At 38.8% G+C, this 21,692-nt stretch overlaps 1 protein-coding gene across 2 annotated transcripts in view; it reads left to right on the forward strand.

Moving 5' to 3' along the window:
- Window positions 1-20,817, forward strand: part of LOC131231402 (sister-chromatid cohesion protein 3) — a 61,023-nt gene extending 40,206 nt beyond the window's left edge. For both annotated transcript variants that reach the window (XM_058227569.1, XM_058227570.1), the window contains exons 20-23: window positions 14,860-15,125; window positions 15,215-15,339; window positions 19,163-19,483; window positions 20,549-20,817. In XM_058227569.1, the coding sequence (XP_058083552.1) occupies window positions 14,860-15,125; window positions 15,215-15,339; window positions 19,163-19,476 (705 nt within the window). In that variant the 3' untranslated portion in view covers window positions 19,477-19,483; window positions 20,549-20,817. The remainder of the gene's footprint in view (window positions 1-14,859; window positions 15,126-15,214; window positions 15,340-19,162; window positions 19,484-20,548) is intronic.
- Window positions 20,818-21,692: the final 875 nt, after the last annotated feature.

A 21,692-nucleotide genomic window follows, 5' to 3' on the forward strand; every position in this document is an offset into this window, starting at 1 on the left:
AAAGTTTTAATTACTTTTTTATTTATCACTTTTCTAGTGTCCCACTTTTGGGGTACTAAATGATGTTTAAACAGTGGGAAACCAGCCCTGTTTGAAAGCTTATTAAGTTAGTTTTCTGATAATCCTAAGATCATGCAATTTTTACATCATTCAAGTAAGTTATGGTGGATATTTTCCAACGACGTGTATCGTTCTGGCCGGATTAAGGGGTACTTTTGTCATATGCAATATTTTGTTGAAATAAATTGTTAGGATTAGAAGTTAGGAAGTGGAATAAATGGTCTAAGTTAATTAGGGTTAGGAGTTGTTATAAATGCTCTCATTGCATTATAATTTTTTTTTTTAAAATTTCCTACTCTTTGTGAAGGAGGAGAGAGTGGGCTTTATATCCCTTGGATTTTTCAGTTTTTTTTCCCCCCCGTTGCTAAGTCACTCACAAGGTGACCATGTTACCACCAATTTACGTGATTTATCCCCGAGTCATTCCCCAAATCTTGGTATTGATTATCTGTCGCTAGCTTCTGTTGACTTTTCATCGTTATCCTTAACACCTACACTCATCCTTACAAAGATATGCATGGTCATCATCAATTGTTAAAGTGAATTTGGGTAAGGAAGGAGAATGTGTTGAACACAATCATGACCATATGTGAATGGAAGTCGAGGATGGCGTAGTATAACGAACATGCAATGATGCAAATGATGATGGGGTGAGTGTTGGGGAAGATGCAAAGACATTTGGAGATAGGGACAAGACATTGGTTATCCATCAGACGACTTTATCGGCACCTTAGGTGATTCTTAAGGGACAATGGTTGTGAGACAATATCTTCTGCACCACCTTGCCCTTCTGATGGGAAGAAATGCACAATTCTAATAGATGGAGGAAGCGGCGTGAACATTGTCTCATAAAAAATGGTGGATAAATTAAAACTTGAAGAACATATGCATCCACGTCCACCCCAAATTTGTTGGTTCAAGAAAGGGGGTGGAGTCTAGAGCTGTACACGAGTAGAGTAAGCTCGGTTACTCGCTCGACTCGACTTGGAATTACTTGACTCGACTCAGCTCGAAATGAGTTTGAGCCGAGCACAAGCTGATTTTTGGTACTCGAATAGATTTCGAGCAGAGTACAAGCTGGGCAGTACTCGACTCGTACTCAACCAGGGGTATATGTATACCCCAAAACAAAAATACCCTAACTCCCAGTCGCTTTCAGCCAGCCCGTTTAAAAAAACCCTACGCCCCTTCCAGCGCCCGTTCAAAACCAAAAAACCCATCCCTCCCATCGGCGTCCAGCGGACCAACGCTCTCACCCATTGGCCCATCCCTCTTCTTCTTCCTCTCTCTCTCTCTCATTTCCCCTCTCATTTTCCCTCTCATTTCCCCTTTCCCCTCTTATTTCCCCCGTCCGGCCCGTCCCTCTTCTTCCCTCTCTCTCTCTCTCACTCCCCTGTCCGGTGCTCGTCCCTGCCGCTCGTCCCTGCCTTGCTCGAAAACTCAGACTCAACTCAACTCGATATCTGCTCGAACTCGGACGAGCAGAGCACGAGCTGGGCATTCGAGCTCGAAGCCCGAGCCGAGCCGAGTACGAGCTAGGACTCGGGTAGTGCGAGCCGAGCACGAGCTGGGCAATACTCGGCTCGGCTCGACTCGTGTACAGCTCTAGTGGAGTCTCTGTTAACTTCATTGTTTAGCTTCCTTCCCTTTTAGAATTAATTATAAATACATAAGTGTGTATGTAACGTGGTTGCTGAGGTTGCATGCCACATTTTGTTGGGGAAATCATGGTTGTGGGACTGAATATGGTGCATTTGACTCGTCCTAACATTACTCTTTTGTCAAGGATGGTATTAAAATTATTCATTGCATGCCAATGAAACAGCATCCAATGCCTAAATTTATAAAGAGGAGGGTAAGAGTGTTTGTGTAGAAAAGTTTGAAGAGGAAAGCAAGAGGACCGGCATCATTTATGTCTTAGTTGCTAAAGAAGATACAAAATAGTTAGATGTTCCACCTCCTATACAAACACTCCTCGTGAATGTGAAGACTTTGTGCTCGAAGAATTCTAAGTTGAACTTCCTCTTATGAGGTTCATTCAACACCATATTGGTTTGGTGCTAGATTTGAGCTTACCAAATCTTGTGCACTACCAAATGAGTCCAGCTGAATATGTTGAGCTTCATCATCAGGTTACTGGGTTGCTACAAAAGGGTTTGATATGGAAAAGTATGTCACTATGTGTTGTTCCTATATTTTTTACTCCTAAGTGATATGGATCTTGGAGGATGTCCAAGGTATTCAATAACAGTAATGGTGGTTGTAACAGCCACTATCTTTACAGCCAAACTCCAATAAATAAATAAATAAACTAGCAGGCTATTATGAGGCCGTTTTTTATGTAATGGCCCCGGCCTTTTTTTTTTTTTTTTTTTTATGTAATAGCCATTATAGACCTGTAACATGTAACGGCACCCACTGTTACCATTATGTAGAAGCCGTACATAACCATTTTTGGATTCCATGGTGTGGATAGTTAGGCGATTAATCAAATTACGATTAAGTACCAATTTCTATTCCATTCTTGGATAATATGCTGGACATGATGCATGGAACAAAGGCCTTTTCAAATATCTACCTCAGTGGTGGATATCATCGTATTCGTATCTGGCTCAGGGACGAGTGGAATACCTGTTTAACTCTTGAGATGATTATACAAGTAGCTTGTCATGCCATTCAGGTTTTCAAATGCACTGTGTACTTTTAGGAAGCTGATGGCAGAGGTACCCTACCCCTTTATTAGGAAGTTAGTTGTTTATTTTGATGAATAGGTAGAGCATGTTATGAAGATGAGATCGCTTATGCAGCATGGGTATAACATGCTCTACTCCTTACTGTACAGTTACAGAGGAGATGTGTCAAGCTGACTCGAGAGTTTTTACTGGGGGGAGTATTTGATACTCCGGCTGCATGCAACACTTGATAGAAATGTTACATGTGGGCTATATTCACTCTAACTAAACCCAGTAAATTATGGAACCCAATGTTGCTAAGTTACCTCCAAAAATCAGATTGGTTGAACGATCCTAACCTCTAATTCCTGGACACTTGTTAAAATAAGACCCTATGATACTTTTTATTTTGAACTGTCCACTAAACATCCACCAATCTGATTGTCAGATAATCAAATAAACTTAGTTTTTTTTTTTATTCATGATACAGCCAAGTTGGAAACTTGGAATTGAAAAATTGGATGGTTTAATCTGTGTGCAACTTATGGATATTTTAATGCATGTGTATCATCCATGACACTCCTCCCGAGTATCAAAGTATTTCTTTTAGAAACTGCTTGAATTTCGCAATGTAGTGTGTATCCCACTGTACAAAGGCAAGAATGATTATGCATTTGGATACATTCAAGTTGTGTGGGGCACACTCGTGATATGTATCTAAAATCCAAACCCTGACTTTATTGAGCTTCCTCATTTGATCCATGCATATCAATAATCATACCTGTCCAAACTCCTGTGGGATACCATAGGGAACAATATACAATCATGCCTAAAATCTATTATGCAAGTGGCTTGGCCCACTTGAGTTTTGTCTCTTCATCCTTGTGGGGCTCACCTGATGAATGGGTGGGATGGAATATAAACAACATGGTGACCCACTATCCATTTCGAAGTTTCTATGGTGGGCATTATCCTCCCAATGTTGGGGCGTATCTATTGGACGGTTTAGTTCCACTCACACTTCCTGGCGGGACCATTAAGATCTTGCACATTTACAAGTACCCCACACATATGTAGCATTATCAAACCTTACACACATGAGTCCAACTCATGAGCTAAAAAGTCCAAAACTCGTTGAAATGCCAAAATTGTCCTCCATTGTTTTTTTTTAAAGGATAAAAATTGACCTCCATTGCTACTTTAGAAAATATGCGTAGGCCATTTTGGTCATTGCACATACAATTACCTTTCTCCTATTCTACCCAACATTCTCTACTCTCCATAGTCAACCCCTGTAGTTGCTGTGAATAGAAAAAAATAAAAAAGAAAAGCATCAGCAACAACCATAGTTTGCATCTCTCCACAGTCAATTTGAATTCCTTTTGCCTCCTTTTCCCTCTCTACTCACTACCAACCATGGATTTGCCAATGTCGATCAAGCTCGTGCTTGAGGACGAACAGAAAGAGATTCGAGGTTTTTTTTTTTCTTCATATTTATCTTACAAAACTTAGTAATTTTCTCTTCTTTTCCAACTTTATAAGGTATTTAACTTGCTTTTTTATTTTAGTTTTTTAATTAGGCATTAGTTGGATATCTGATTACTCGACTTGCAGTTGGATATCCAATCAATTACTAGACAAGATACGGATTTGAATACTTTTAAAAGAAGTCAGATATGAGTCACATATAAATATTTGTATCCAAGTCAAATATCAAATAAAATATTGCAATATCCAACCTGTTTACAACACTTACCATGAAGCTTAAAGGTATCTCAACTTGCAGAAATGCTCGTTGTGCTAAGTTGACGGCTTTTCTACATGATATACTTGTCTTTAGCTTCACAAAGTTGGAAGTTAGAATAAGGTGGTGGATGCTTTTGAGCAGCGTGTGCTAGCATGTGGAAGTCCCAAAAAATTGAACTAATTAGAAGGGTGATGCTATTAGGAATCATTGTCATGGGGGTCATGGGATTCGAAGCATTAAAAGAGCAATACGAGGACCCCATCTCCAGCAAAGTGCTCAACTATTGTGTGAATGGTCGAGATTCCAAAAATGAATTCATCTCACGCGATGGATATTTGTTCAAGGGTTCATGCTTATACATTTCCGAATGATCGTAGTGAGAAAAGATCCTCCCTAAGTTGTTGTGGTGGAGTGGAGATGTGGAGACATCTCCTATTAGGAAATAATCTCTCTCTAGTCTCTATCATCTTATGTTTTGTGTTGGGGAATCCTAGTCCTCTAGAATTTTGCCACTTGCTCTCTCTCCTCTTGTGTTTTCTAAATAAGGGAAACGTGTGTATAAAGAGGTATTCTATTCCATTAGTTCATCTTCAAGGGTATTCCTTGTATGGGTGGGAGAGAGATGAGCCTTGTATTTTTGTTTCTTGTTGCTAGTGAAGTAGAAAGTCCTATATTGCTGCTCTATGGATTAGGTATATTGCCGAACCACGTAAATCTTTGTACCTCTTGTCACTTGTTTTTGTTTAGCCCTTTTTTTTTTTGTGTTTTGGCCTCTCTTACACTGATCTCATGCGGGTGTTTTTCCGCAACAATTGGTATTAGAGCCAAAGGTAGAGAAACCTTTTAGCACAAGATCGGTGTTAGTGTTTGTTTGGCAATTGTGTTTCAAATGGTTGGATCGAGTTCTACCAGATTCAAGGTGCCGAAGTTCAATGGATCCAACTAGGTGTTGTGGAAACTCAAGATGAACATGACGTTGGTGAAGGAAGGATGTGCAATTGTGATTTAAGGAAAATAAAAGAAGCCTGTAGAGATGAAAGACGAGATATTTGAGGAGAATCAATTACCATGGTGGACCTTCTTGCACCGGATGTTTCGGTTTTGTTCAACGTGTCCGATTAAACCGCTACAAAAAGGGTTGTGGGACAAATTACAGTAACTATATGAAGGGAATCGATGTCGAACAAGATAATTCTTCGACGACAATTGTACTACTTGAAGATGAAGGGTCCTCTTTGCCAGAACACTTTAATGGGTTTAACACCCTGATTAGTAGATTGCCAGCAATCGATGTGAAAATTAACGATAAAGAAAAGGTCACACTTATGCTCTATTCGATGCCAGATTCATGGGATGGTTTGATTTTGAATCTCAGCAACGGTCCAGATCTCACTATGGAGTTAGCCGTGTCTACATTGCTTGTTGAAGTCTCGTAGAAGAACACATGGAGAATTTGTTGGTGATGCTATGATGGTCAGAGGAAGATCTACTGAGAAGGGTACTGGTGGGAGAGATCAAATGAGATCCAAGTTGAAAGCGCACAAAACATGCAAGTGTTGGAATTGCAGAAAGAATGGTCACCTGCGTAAAAATTTTAGACTCAAAAAAACAAATTAGGAAAATTATTAATCTGATTTGCATGATCAATCATTAGATTTAAAGAGTTCTCAAGGAAATCTAGTTAAGAAAGACAATTCGTCTAAGGATGGGGAAGTGTTGTCTGTAGTGATTCCACAAGAGAATCCGAGCCATTAATGGATCTTTGATTCATGCGCTTTGTTCCATGACTCCACACAAATTGTTTCTACACATATCCGTCATGTGATGGTGACACAATTTACATGGGTGATGATAGCACGTGTAAAATTATGGGGATTGGAGATGTCAAAATTAATATGTTTGATTGCATCACTCGTACATTTTCTGGTGTAGGGCATGCACTGAACCTTCGGAAGAGTCTTCTGTCATTGGAAAAGTTCGATGAAGATGGCTATAAATTTTTTGTTGAAAAGAATCGATTAACGATTGTGAAAGAAGTGATGGTGGTGGTAAAAGGAGAATTAATATGCAGTTTATATCATTTGATCGAAGATACTGTGGTTGGCGATGCTATTGTTGCCAATGCCGTGACAGACTCTGCTGCTATTTGGCATAGGCAGTTGGGCCACATGAGCAATTAAGAACTAAAAGTACTTGATCAAAATTTACTTCATAGTTTAAAGTCTGTTAATTTAGATTTTTGTGAGGATTGCCTGTTTAGAAAGCTCCATAAAGCTCGTTTTCCCTCATCCACTACTAAAAGTAAGGGTGTTTTAAATTTAATTTCTTCTAATACTTAGGAGGCTCCAGTCGAATCCTTGGGAGGTTTGAAGTAATTTGTTTCCTTTATTAACGATTTCTCTAGGAAGGTGTGTGTTTACATGTTGAAACGAAAGAGTGGTGTTTGTACTTGTTTTATTAAGTTTAAAGCATTAGTTGAAAATTAGAAGAGAGAGAAAATTAAGTGTCTAAGAACTGATAACGAAAGAGAATACACTTTGAAAGAATTCAAGGATTTTTGCAGTGAGCATGACATTGAGAGGCACTACACGGTCCATGGTACTCCATAACAGAACAGAGTTGCAGAATAGATGAATCGTACACTTATGGATCGTTTTAGGAGCATGTTGAGTTAGGCCATGCTCGAGTAGTGTTTTTGGGCAAAAGTCCTTAAATATGACTTGTTACTTGGTAAATTGTTCTCATACTACTGCACTAGATTGTTAGATCCTTAAAGAGGTATGGTCTGAAAAGCCTATTAATTATTCGTTTCTTCGTTCTATTGATTGCGACACGTATATGTGGATTCCTAAAGAGCATATGACTAAGCTGGATGTGAGGTACATAAAGTGTATTTTTCTTGGCTATGCAGTGGAACAAATGGGTATAGATTGTTGTACCCTACTGCCCACAAGTTAGTGATTAGCCGAGATGTTTTTAATGAAGTTTCATTGCAAAAATACAGAATTGCTGAGCTCGTGGTAACAAAGATAATTGAATTGGTATCTTTAAACGATGTTCAAAATCAACCTGTTGATTTAGAAGGTCAGCAAGTTGATAATATCGTTAAAGATGAAGCTGATGAAGAGGATGCAGATGAGATACCAGGTGCTGAAACTCAAAGTGATCAAGGTAGACCAAAGAGAGCTACAAATCCTTATGTTTGGCTCAAGGATTATGTTACAACTTATGCTTGCATGACAGAAGAACACGGGCATTGTTCATACTGAGAGGCATGTGAATTTGTGGATGCCAACTAATAGATAATGTCCATGGAGGAGGAGATGGAAGCTCTACATAAGAACAAGACTTGGGAATTGGCTAAATTACCCAAAGGGCAGAAGGCTATTGGTTGTAAATAGTGTTTTGAATATCGTTGTAGCGTATCGTGTAGTGCACACTACGTAGCATTTGCAAATGGCGTATTGCCCCTGTAGTGTACGTTATAGGTTGCGTACGCTACATCCTAGTTTTTTTTTTTTTTAAATACAATTTGTTTCGTTGTGAGTTTAATCAATTTATTTTAAACAGTGGTGACCCCCATCCCTCTCACACGTGGTAATCTGTAGAGTTATCCAAACCATCCTTCGCACACGTGGCAATGTATAAATGATTAATATATATTTACATGATTATTTTAAACAATCGTAACCATTTAGAATTGGGCCTCCACATGTATGATTGAGAGCTTATCTCATGTAGTAAATGGTATAGAACTCATATTAATAATAATAATAAAAAAAAGACTCTCAACTTAAAAAAGGTTTCGAAGAGGGCTTCTTTCAAAAGCCCCAAGTCTTCTGTCGTCAACGCAACTTCTGTCTTGGCCCCAAAGAGAGGTTGACTCTCTTGATCCAAAGAGCTATTGAAGACAAGATTTATGCTGCAGAATCGAACCTACAAGAATATCAAACTGTTGCATTTTCAATGGCATTAAAGCCCAAACGAAGGAAAAATCAAGTTTCCCCCGTTTTCACATACATATGGATACAAAGCTCAAAAAATCAGTTTTTCGTTTGATTGATTCTCTAATCAAGGTATGTTCTTGCCTCTTAATCTCTCTTAACGAATTCTTTTTCATTCCAATGAAGATTTGTAGTTTTCTTTTCTTTTTTCCTTTTAAGAGGTCAGTTCCTGTGGAAGATTTGATTTTTTTTCAACATTGTTATCTGTGAGGCCTGTTGTGGTGTGTGCATGGCATGTGTGCGACCTATCCAACCATTACATGGGCTACCATGTTGTCTTTAGTTGGTTTTACATTGTGTTCTATGCCATGGCCCACATGCGTGGGGTCCATTGTGGTGTGTGTATTGCATGGAATCCAACCGTTTGGTCCATCATGTGGGCCACCACTCCACAACGTGTATTGTCAACTGTGTAGTGTAGTGTGTACTGTGTGTAGTGTCCAACTGTCAATGGTGTAGTGTAGTGTAGTGTAGTTTGTACTGGTTGTTTACCGTGTGGGATTTTATAATGTAGTTTACACTTGTGAGTTGTGACTCGTGGTTTTAATTAGACATCATTAATTAAAGTAGTTTGCTTATAATGTTATTGATGTGATAGTGATTTGATTTGGTTTAAATATGAGGATTGGCGTGCTTTTACTTGAAAAATGAAGGATTGTAGGCATTTTTCATTTTTCAGTTTTGCTTTTTTTTTTTTTTTTTTTTTTTTAAATTTTAATTCTTACTAATTATTAAAAAAAAAAAAAATCTATTTTTAATTTTAAAAAAATATAAGTATCATGTAGCTTATGCTACACGCTATGGGGGTTCAAACGCTATGCAATATGCTACGCGCTATTTAAAACACCATTTGTAGATGTGTTTACAAGTTGAAAAAGGATAGTAACGGGAATGTTGAAAGACACAAAGCCCAATTAATAGTAAAAGGGTATGCTCAAAAATCAAATTAATGAAATTTTCTCTAGTTGTCCGTTTGAGTACTCTTCGTATTGTGTTGAATATGGCAGTGATGCTTGACTTGGAGTTAGAACAGTTGGATGTAAAAACTGCTTTTTCTACATGAGAATCTTGATGAAGAAATTTATATGACTCAACTTGAAGGCTTTATTGAAGAAAACACGAATGATCTTTTGTTGACTGAACAAGTCACTTTACGATTTAAAGCAGGCACCAAAGTGTTAATATAAGCGGTTTGATTCCTGTGAGCTTGGGATTTCAGAGATATGGGGCTGACCATTGATCTTATGTTCGTAGTTTTGGTAATAGATGTTTTATTATCTTGTTGTTGTATGTGGATGACATGCTGATTGCAGGTATTGATATAGATACGATTACAACATTAAAAGCTTATTTGACTAGGAAATTTGATATGAAGGATTTGTGGTACCGTTAATAAGATTCTTGGAATGATCATACTTCAAGGTGTACCATTGTGGTAACGGTGTGTATAATGGTGCCCACAGTTACTGATATGGTTACAAGCCGTATCCGCCGTTACGGCCCCGTAATGGTCGATGCCCCCTGTAACGGTAATAAATTTGTTTGGTTCTAAAAAAGGTTTGAAAAACTATCAATTGAATAAAAAAAAAAATTTAATTAAATATTCCAAATATGCATTCATTTATAATTTTGAACGTGTTTATGGTGGTGTAATGGTCCACTCTTTGGTAAGAAAGTTGTATTGGTGGTTTGATGAATTTATGAAACTGATAGCCTAAAATTGATTGTAAAACTCATAGATTTAATTTTATAACTATCTAATACCAATGATAAATATATTAAAATGAATTTAATAACAAAATATCTCACATGTGTAGGTGTTTCATATATTTTTTTTTAAAAATCCTTGAAATAACTTGTTTTGATCCTCAAATTTAAGCTAAGCGGTTGGAATTTGTAGTAGAATAATTTAGGAAAGAAAAAAGAAAAGTGCCAAAACATGAGAAAATCACAACTTAAAAAGACAACAAAAAAACAAGCCATTTATGACCGTTACACCCTGACCGTTACGGGGCAGTAACAGTCGGTACAGCTCCCATAATGGCCAATCCGAGCCAAAAATTTGGGGGTCACCATTTCGTCCCCCCATATCAAGTAACAGGCTTGGCCATTACTGTTGCATATCAGCCGTTACATAACCGATTTGGTACACCTTGTCGTACTTATAGACAGGAAGAACAAGAAAGTTTGCGTAACCCAAATGGGTTATGTTGAAAGAGTTTTGCGCTGATTCAACATGCATAATTCTAACCTAGTCAGTATAGCATTCCCTGTTGGTTGCAAGCTGTCTTCAAATCAGTGTTAAAGCATAGAAGCGAATAAGGCAAATGTCTCAAGTACTATATTCATCGGTGGTAGGGAGTCTTATATTTGTCATGGTGAGCACCAGACTAGACATTGCGCAAGTAGTGAGAGCAGTCAATAAATACATGGAGAACTCGGGGAGAAATCATCGGATTGTTGTGAAGTGGATCCTTCGTTACGTGAAGAGTACTTCTGAGGTGGCTATTTGTTATAATGGTCAACATTTAGAGTTGGTTGGATTTGTGGATGCAGATTATTTAGGAAATCGTGATAAAAGAAGATCAACCACAAGTTATATTTTTTCTTTGGTAGGCAATGCGGTTAGTTGGATGTCAAGATTGAAGTCATTGGTGGCCTTGTCTACTACAGGCAAAGTACATGTCAGCTATACAAGCATGCAAGGAAGCTATTTGGTTGAAGAGGTTTCTAGGAAAGTTAAAATTCAAGAAAAAAGTGGTGGTGATTCATTGTGACAGTTAGAGCGCGTTACACTTGGCTAAGAATTCGGTATTTCATGCTCAGACCAAGTACATCTATGTTCAATATTATTTTGTTTGTGATGTAGTGGAAGATGGTCGGATCTCATTGCAGAAGATTCCCATTGACGGCAACTTAGCAGACACATTGATGAAGTCTATTGCTAGGGAGAAGCTTGTTTTGTGCAAGACTTCTCTTGAGCTTGTTATTAGCTAGCGATTGGTGACGTTTGCGTTACTATATTATGAGTTTTTTTTTTGTGCTATTAGAGAAACTAGTTTTCAAGTGGAAGAATGTTGTGGTGGTAGAGTGAAGACGTGGAGACGTCTCCTACTAGGAAACCGTCTCTCTCTATCATCTTACGTTTTGTGTTGGTAAATCCTAGTTCCTTTAGGATTTTGCCACCTGCTCTCTCTTCTCTTGTGTTTTCTAAATAATAGAAACGTATGTAGAGATGTATTTTGTTCCATTATTTCATCTTCTGGAGTATTCCTTGGTGTAGGATTTCTTGTACAAGTGGGAGAGAGATGAGCCTTGTATTTTTTGTTTCTCTTGTTTCTAGTGAAGAAAAAAGCCCCCGTGTTGCTGTCCCATGGAGTAGGCATATTGTCGAACCACGTAAATTCTTATCCCTCTTGTCTCTTGCTTTTGCTTGGTCCTTATGGCATTTTGCTTGACACTTTTCTATTGTGTTTTGGCCTCGCCTACACTGACCACGTGTGAGCATTTTTCTGCACCATAAGCAACATGGTGGAGGTCTGGGTGGACATTTCAAAAGAGATAGGACAACGGTTATGGTGGAGGAAAAATACTACTGACCTTGTTTGCATCGTGATGTTGAATGGTTTGTAGCATGATGCACATATGTCAAGTCTCCAAGGGTCATGTGCAGAACATTAGCGTTATACGCATTTTCCAATCACACCATGGGGTGGATATTTTCATGTTCTTATGAATCTTCTTAACATGGGAGCATATTCTGTTGTTGTTGTAGTGGATGGTTTCTCGAAAATTACCTATTCATGCAAACAGATGATAGACCAACATATGCTTTGCGGAAATTTTGCAACTTCACAAGGTATCAAAAACAATAACTTAAGACTGTGGGGCGTGTTTGCAAGACACTTATGATGCACTCTATGGAAGCGTCTAGGAACTAAACTTCAATTATCTAGTATGTATCATCCTCAAACAAACAATCAAACTGAGATAGTCAACAAGAGCCTTGGTAACCTTTGAAGGAGGATCATGGGTGATAATGTATCTCAGTGGGATTTAGCGTTATCCCAACCTGAGTTTGCCAAGCACATCTTAGACTTTAACCTCTTTTTTTTTTTTGTTAGCTTGTTAGTACACAACACTGTCAGTTCACACTTCTCTGTTAGCCACCCCCACTAGGGATCGATACCAAGACCTCAGTGTTGAAACGAGGTATCTTTCACTCAGTCTACCACTTGAACTATGGATCAGGGTGTTCTTAGACTTTAACCTTCTGTACTGTTACTGGTACAAGATCAAGTGAGCAAAGATTATGATGCGTTTGCCAAGCACAACTAAGACTTGCAAGCTCAAATGAAGTAGATTGAAGTGAGTAACCAAATACCATGAGGCTACAAATGGACATCATCAGGAGAGGATATAAAGAAGATGACTTGGTTATGGTTTATCTCTACAATGAACGGTTTCCAATGAGAAGTTTATAACGATTTCATGTTTAAGAAGATTGGGTCATGCCGAGTGAAGATGAAGTTGGGTGATATACCTATGGGATCCAGTTGCCATATGACTCTTGACAAGTTACAGCGTGGTGAATTTATTTGAGTACCATGGTGAGGTGCATGGCATGCAAGATGAAGTTATAGTTGATGTGGATGAACAGCTTTGGAAGAAAAAGAAGGAAGAGGTTGAACAATTGTTCTACATGGGGACCATTGACACTTGACTCGACAAGGCCAATACAAGCAGCACTTGGCAAGTTTTTAAATCGGTGCATCAGTTGTATTGGCCTAAACCAGCTCAATGCAAGGGCGATATCGATTTTGGACGATACTTCAAAACCTTGGTACTTGGTAAAGTGGAAGAACAAGTAATGAATTGAAAGATTGCAAGTGATGATAAAACAGACAGGGACATCTGCACTCCTTTGGGAGGAAGGAAAGAGAATAAAATAAAATATTTTTTAAAATAATAATAATAATAATAATAATAAACGAATTGAAAGATTATATCTGGACCTCTACTACTTGTATGAAGCGTCTAACTTACTGGAGTTGGAATTCTCTCTAACCCATGGGAAATAATGCAAGCCCAAGGCCCGCCATAGGGCCTAGCATATGCTAAAATTTAGGCTGTTCATTGCTTGTTTGGGTGCTAAATGCCATAGACTGCATTTACTATTTTTGGAAGGTAGGGGGCTGATTTTGAAGATATGGTTGATTGATTCTCTGAAGATTTTGGGGATTATTTAGTAGATTTGCCTTTACTAATTTTAAGACCAAATCTTCTTCTTTTTTCCTAGGTGAGTTGTTGCTATCTTAGATTAGATTGATTTGAAATCAGTCTAATAGTTTGTGTAGGGAATTGACTTTTAGGGTCTATAGAAAGGAAAATGGTCTAGGAGGTAAGGCATTTCAATTTTCTAAGGTTCGTGAGTTTCTACATATGTATTTGTAAGAAGTTTCAATTTGCAATTAAGTTGTTCATCCCTCGAACATTCTTGTGGGTATGTTCTTCATCCATTCTTGCGACTCAGGTATCAAAATCTCATTGATTTGATAATTGAATCACTGACACCCCTTTTTCCTTGTCCGTCACCGGCACACTGGTCAATGTCCAACTTACATAGATTCCATACGGCAAGGTTCAATGCTGCCATACAACATAATTTAATTTGTAATAAAATACATGTCTGATTTACAACAATAAAATACAAATATTGCTACTATTTCATAAAACATCCAATATGAGATGATTGATGCCTCAAAAAGTGGCCAAATAAATGGGGTCTGATCTTCCTTCTCTTTGTACCTAGGAGTCTTGGAGTTATTGGTTATTCAACATCCATTCTTTATTTTCTGTAATGAACTAAGGTATTCCCTTTATCATAGATATAAGATTACATGTAGTTTTGAGATTCATCCAAATGCATACTGAACAAATAATGGTACCTTCATATGAAGTTTGATTGTTTGTTTGTCTATTACTTGTGCTTTCTTATTTCCTGGTTTGAGAATGTTAGTTCCTTAATTAGAGCTTCCCAACTTTTAATTGTCTTTACAATTGGAACTTTTTTCTCAATTGAATATGTAAAGTAAATAACATAATGTGAGCAAAGCAAGTGCTAAACATGGCAAGTGAATCCAAGTTATAGTCCTTGCCAGTCGGGCTGGGCAGACAAGTTTAGATGTGGTTGGGAAGTATGGAGTAACATTCTTATGACAGTTTGGATGATCATCTATATCTACTGCTGCCACAAAAATCAATTAGCATTTCTCAGTGGTTTTTATTTGGATAGGAAAGGCATATGATGTCTTTCTGGTAACATCAATTCAATTTTTTTTTTTTTTTTTTTTTTTTTTTTTTTAACTTGAATTAGGCCTACCAGCGACATGTGGTGGAACTTTCCAAAAGTGATGATGAATCAATGTCTGGCAAGTCCCTTCAAGAGTTCAAGGATCTAGCTACACGGCTTTCTGGAACATTTGTCGGTGCAGCTCGCAACAAGCATAGATCACACATTTTAAAAATTTGCAAGGATGGTATTTCTTTTGCCTTTGTGGATGCTCCGAAGCAGTTAGCTTTTCTAGAGGGAGCTGTGCTTCAATTTGTATCCAAACTTCCCACATCAGATGTCCTAGAAATGTAAGATACCAATTTTTTAACTAGCATTTTGTTCTATTAAGTTCTATTCTAGAGTGCATGCTTTCATCCCTAAATTACTTTGCATGCAGTCTAAAAGACGTCCAGAAAAGATCGGAGAATGTGAACACAGATGAAGATCCTAGTGGCTGGCGCCCCTATTACACATTTGTCGAGCACTTGCGTGAGAAGTATGCAAAGAATGAGGGTTTCCAAGGTACATCTGTTGACTACCACTTTATTTGTGAAACAGTGCTCTCCTCTCTGTTAAATTGGATGTTTTCGGTAGTAGCTATTCCTCTTTCTTTAATCTTGCGATTCCTTGTCCTTCTCTTTTAATTGCAATTTGTTTGAAATTATGCTTGCAAGGTACTGATGAGCGGATATGATGAGCTCGAAATCTTTTATGGCCTATACATACCATTCAAATAAAATGCCTATATATTGTTGGTTCAGTTTTTATTTTTATTTTTATTTTTTATTTTTTATTTTTTTTTAAATGTTGCTTTTGTTGGTTCAGTTTTTGGAATTAAATTTTGAATCTTATATCTCAGTCTCAATATATAAGCATCAGTACATAGAGCTATAGTTAGGTTATAATGGCTCATTTCGAGTCTTCCACAGAATCCACACAGGTTTTACCAATGTTTTAAAATCTGGACCAGCCTAGACAATCAGACCAGTTTGGACTGTAATTGACCGGAACAACAAATCGGATCACTTAGAAACCTGTTTTAGGCCAGGAACAATTCGGTCTGTCCAGGTCAAGTGGTCCAACTGTCCAGGTCAACCATTTTCATCCAGTTGGACCATATGGTTGAACTGGCAACCCTTTTCAATGGATAAGCAATTTTAATGCATTCAGCAGCACCCGAGTCTATTACATCTTCCTTACAGGGTAGGTGTCCTATCCACTTTACCTCAGGCATTTTGGTCCATGGTCTGCCATTATAATTCCTTATATAGACATCACTGCATTTGACCCTGTGGTTGGACCAGTCTGGATCTTAAGGCTGACTAGTGTTTAAATAGCTTACGCTATGTCTGGATCTTAAGGCTGACCAGTGTTTAAATAGTTTACGCTAGCTTACATTACATAATGTAGCTTAGCCTTAACATTACATAGCCCATGAAAATAGCTTAAGTCATGTGTAGCATTATGTTACATGATAATTTGCATATGCTACATGCTATGTAGCTCACATTACAAGTTATTCTTCACTACAACATTAAAATCAATTAATGTTTTCAATGATATGTTAGATTTTTCTATTTTGAATAAAAATTTGTTAATTTTTTCAATGCTTTTAGTAAAATAATATAAGTAATGGTATTAAATCAGTTTTGTTGCTCTTTCTTTACCTTTATATTTAACCATTGCCCATACCTATTTCTTTAGGTTGCGTTTGGTTGCACCAAATATCATGAAATTTCATTATTACTCAGTCTAATTTGGTGGAAAATATCATGGGTGGAAAATATCATGAAATTGGTGCAACCAACCGCAACCTTGATTATAAATCTAGAAGTAGGGTGTAGCTTACACGACACGATGTAGCTTACGCCTCGTGCTTTAGGGGGGTGAACGTTACGCTACGCGGTGTTCACTATTTACAGCACTGTTGCAGCCTTGCAGGCAAAAAATGGATGGGGGTCCAGTCCAAGTTTTAAGATTTTTTTTTTTTTTTCTGAATATTTTCTTCTATATCCTTTGGTTCCTTTTTTCCATGAGCATCCTTTTACCTGTTCCTTGAAAAAGTAGGTTCAAATTGCTCATGAACATACAACACATTGTGGTGCTTATAGATATACCCATGTCCTTTTTAGGATCTTCTGGTTCGTGTTTTGAATGTTTGAAATGAACCGACTTGTGAGGCACAACCAGTGTTGTTAAAATCCTATAATTCACTATTCAAATCCTACTATTTTATTGGATATTAATAGAAAGTGATTTGGGATTATCTAGTAAGGAAAGGAAGGAAAAAAAAAAACACATGATTCCATGTGCTGTAATACAGACATTTCACATCATAAAGTTAATTTTGGCTTGTGGTATATGGATTGCAAGGAGTCGAAGTTGAATGGCTTGTAACATTCTAAAGACGGACCTTTTGCCATTTCTGATTGGTTTGCATGCTGCATTTAGTTCATTACAGTAGAAATACCATGGACCAAGGGTTTTTTTTTTCGTCTACTGCCCAACACAGTAGAAATACCATGGACCAAGGGTTTGAATATATGGTTGATTTGGTCACAAATCTTTATGTAACTACTTTCTGAATGAGGTTTTTTATTTGATGCAGTGTGCACTGGGGGTGGCAATGGACCAGGTTTGAGCCTGGCCATGCAAAGGCCCTGCCCGACACTATGAAATCAAGGCCCAAGTCTAGCATGGGCCTAGTGTAGCTGGTCCAAGCCCAAGCCCAGGAGAAAATTGGTTGGGCACAGGCCTACTCCTGTTCAAGCTCCAATGACTATATAAAAAATAAAATAAAAAACATCATATAGACTTCAGTCCAAGTCTCGCCTGAAAATTGATTGGGCAATGCAAATTAGGCCCAAGCCCAGCCCACAGTCCAAATTAATGAGTCCACGCCTGTACCAAAGCTGGGCCGGGCGGCCACCCTTAGTGTGCATCGGTTCTCCTTATTTTGAGCTCTTATGAATTGTATGCATAGCACAACAGGCCATGCTGGACTGTCATTGGGTGTCTCATCATGGATGAGCAACAGCAGAGAATCTACCTGATTGGATGATCCTAACTATCCGAGTGGTGACTAGAAATGAATATTTGAAAAGAATAGTGGGTCATTATGGAAGGGGGGATGTTCAAATCCTATGGTGGGATCATCCAATCTGTGTAATTCATAGGCAGTGGTCGTTCCATGGTGGGATGCACCCGATGAACAATAAGCATCCGGAAGAGTTGACACGTGTCTAATTTGGGTGCAGGGTGCTTGATAAGTTATTATGCTGCACTCGGGTTACATTTCCACTTTCAAATGATTTATAGTTTCATTAAATATTATTTTAAAAAAAGTTCCATTAATATTTATGAACTTTTTAAATAACTTCACTATTTACATTTCCTTCCATCCCTCTCGCATTTCTATGGTTCTATACTCCTTATTTATGGAAAGTCTAAAAAAACCCCACTTGATCATGTACTTGTATAGCATGCTCTTTCAATTCAAGGCTGTTATTAGAAAACTAATGTAGGGGCATTTTCACACTGGGCTCAAGTGGGGTTGCCCGTGGGATGCAGTGGCACACTCGGGCTGGGCGGCTCATGTGAGGCGGGTGGCTCGTGTGAGGCGGTACCCATATGATATGGGGCCCACGAGGAGGGTTCGTCCGAGGTCCTAACCCATGCGATGTGTAGCCTGAGCTATGGGTTAAAAGAATTAATTCGCCATGCTCTATCAGTTCGAACTTTTAGAGCAAGTGGTTAATTGTCCCGCATCAAAGTGGTATCAGAGCGGGAGGTCTCGTGTTCGAGACTCCTCACCGGGGGTGATTAATGCAGGGGCATTTTCACATCGGGCTTGAGTGGGGTTGCCTGTGGGATGCAGGGCTACACTCGAGGTGGGTGGCTCTTGTGAGGCGGTACCCATGTGATATGGGGCCCACGAGGGGGTCGGCCCAGGTCCTAATCCATGCGATGTAAGGCCTGGGCTATGAGATAAATGGATTAATTTACCATGCTCTATCGGTTCGAGCTTTTAGAGCAAGTGACTAATTGTCCTGCATCAAGAACTTGCATTGCTATTTCAGTTACCACCCATGTTAAACTTTTGTTTTTTGTTTTATTTGTTTTTTATATTCTTGTTTATTATGTATGTGCATTGAGAAATGAGAACTAATGTGAAAAACATTTCATTTGCAAAAGTTTCTGCTATTATTAGCGACTAGAAATGGTAATTTTGAAGCTGTTTACTTGCGTTTCTTCGTCGGGGTTCTTCCCCATGGTCTCTTTCTTTTGCTTGATTTTGTTATCATGATTGGAAGATGGTGCGCAAATGATAGTGGTCTATCTGCAGATGAGAAGGAAGGAAATGCATCAAAACGCCGCCGCCGTCGAGGTCGTCCACGAAAGGCGAGGAATTTGCGGGGAAGGAAGCTTTTTGATGAGGAAGGTTCGAGTGAAGAAGAAGATTTTATTAGTGCGTCAGAGCCGGAGGAACAAGATGAAGAGGAAGAAATGGAAGACGGTGAAGAGGAGCTTCCTCTGATACATTCCTTTAGATCATCTGCCAAGTTGAGGTCAATGAGAGTTTCACAGTCAGAAAGCAGAGGTCGAGCAGAGACTGCGGATTCTGTTCAAGCTCCTCATAGGGATAATAATGCTTCTTAATTAACAGGTATGGTCATTGTGTAGGCATGTCTTCACACTTAATTGGCTGGAGTTTGAAATTATAGTTTTAAGTGTGTTTTAGAAATGCGTGTGGGACCCAACTTTCCTAGTAAATGAGCCATCTGGACTTGCCCAACTTGACAGTTTGACGTAGAACCGCCACACGGGTTGCTGACTTTCTAAAGTCCTCCTGATTTTCGGCTGACCCTGGCAAATGAATCCTGTTTCAGCTGGCTTGTTTGTCGTAGTTTTAGCAAGTGGTTTGGTTAGAACTTGGATTGCTGAATTTCTAAAAGGAGACTATTTGTGCCCTTACCTGTATGCATACAGCCATACACCCTATTTTACTTTTCAGTATTATTAGAGCAGTACACTTGTGTGCTACTTTAATACAAACGTGTAGGGTGTCGGCATCATAAATTTGGGGTGTAACTATCATTCCCCTTTCTAAATTGCATGATTAGAAGAATGGAGGCACGGCTCATTCTTTAGCAGAAAGGTGCCTGTACCACAAACAAGGTGGTTTCAGCCACAGGATGAAAAAAAAAATAATGAGAGAGGGAGGGAGGCCCCTATACCAGCATTTGTGGTACGGGGTGTTTTCAGCCACAAGATTAAATAATAATAATGATGATGATGATGATGATGAAAGATAGGGAGGTGCCTGTACCACGATTTGTGGTACATGGCATTTTCAGCCACAAGATGCAAAATAAATAAATAATGAGAAAGAGGTAGGTACATGTAGAGGGCAGTTTCAGCCACAAGTTCCAGGAATAATAATTATTTTGCATGTTGTGGCTAAGAACACCTTGTGGTGCTGGTGCCCATAGGTTATAAGTTCGTAGAAGAAAAATAGCATATGGTCCTTTTTTCCACTCCCAGATTTGCACTTCCAACCTATATGTTTCCAGAAAGGCTACTGTTTGTAAGGATATATAAAAATTGCAGTCACTTCGTGAATCCATTTGCCATTTACTTTCTGCAATCTGTGCATGCATTGATGGGATATCCTTTAAATCCTTTTTAGGCTACATCGCTATTTAATTCATGATGTTGTTTGATTGCACAGGGAGAAGCAGGCAGTTGGGACTGTTTTTTTCTCAACGAATGCACGTGGTGCATGTGTTTGTATTCATGTTCAGGTACAATGTACGGTTCGGTGTAGCTTCTAGGCGGCGACATGTGTATGTTATTAGGAAGGGGAGTTTTATGTCCTCCGTGTGTACACTTATCTGTCAGTTATGTTTCCCAGTGTTTCTGTATTCTTCAGGCATTTAAATACAATCTCTCATGTTCCATGTTACTGGCACACATTTCCTTGCAAAATTAATGTTTTTCGTTGTCTTTGTTCAGTTCACCTGTCTTGTTTATTCGTTTATTGCATTCTAAGCAGCACGCACCCAGAATATGCAATCACACTGAGCTCGGACATCTTCAATGTGATCTTATTTTTCTTCTTCGAAGCTTGCTGAGATCCATATTGTCTCTGTGTGGCCATCCAGGTAAGGTGCCAACCTGGCACTTGTGGGATATGCAATCTGTGACTCAGGTTGGCCACATCATGTAGATTGCATGGCCCAAAATCAAGCTGTCCAATTCATCATGTGTGCTATGTATTTAAAGAAATGTCAATGAAATGTCAATGATCTTCATTCAATCAGAAATTTGTGGCTGGCCTGATGACCGGAGCGGCTGAGTTTCTGGCTGGGTCATCTACATGGTGGGGCCTACCAGGTTTGCATGTGTGACCATAACTCTTTGGGTTTATACTCCCATGGAAGGATCCCAGAGGGATGTTTGATAATCTCCCTCAAGAGTTTCCAGTCTTTAAAGATTCGGATAATTGTATACACCCCCTTGTTCAGTTTTGGATTACTGCAACTGAGGCCGTCTACATGCTGGGGTTTGGCCAGGCTGAGTGAGGTCTGTTCACTGCTGGCACACAAAGTAATACCTAGGCCTAAATCTGGGCTGGGCCTGTGACAGGCTAAAACAAACAGATCCGCGCCCATCTGACCACTTTTGTGCTTGACCCATAATGCATGATATATGATAAAAATACCCATGAAATCCTAATGGGCCAGACCAGGCTGGGCCAATGGGCTGAACTTCGGGTTTAGTATTCTAGCCCAAACCTGGCAGGGCAGCACCCATTGACAGCCATAACCGGATGAGATAAACCAAATTGACAACAATACCTTCTTGAGTTTGGT

This window comes from Magnolia sinica, chromosome 17, assembly GCF_029962835.1.
Source record: "Magnolia sinica isolate HGM2019 chromosome 17, MsV1, whole genome shotgun sequence".
NCBI lineage: Eukaryota > Viridiplantae > Streptophyta > Magnoliopsida > Magnoliales > Magnoliaceae > Magnolia > Magnolia sinica.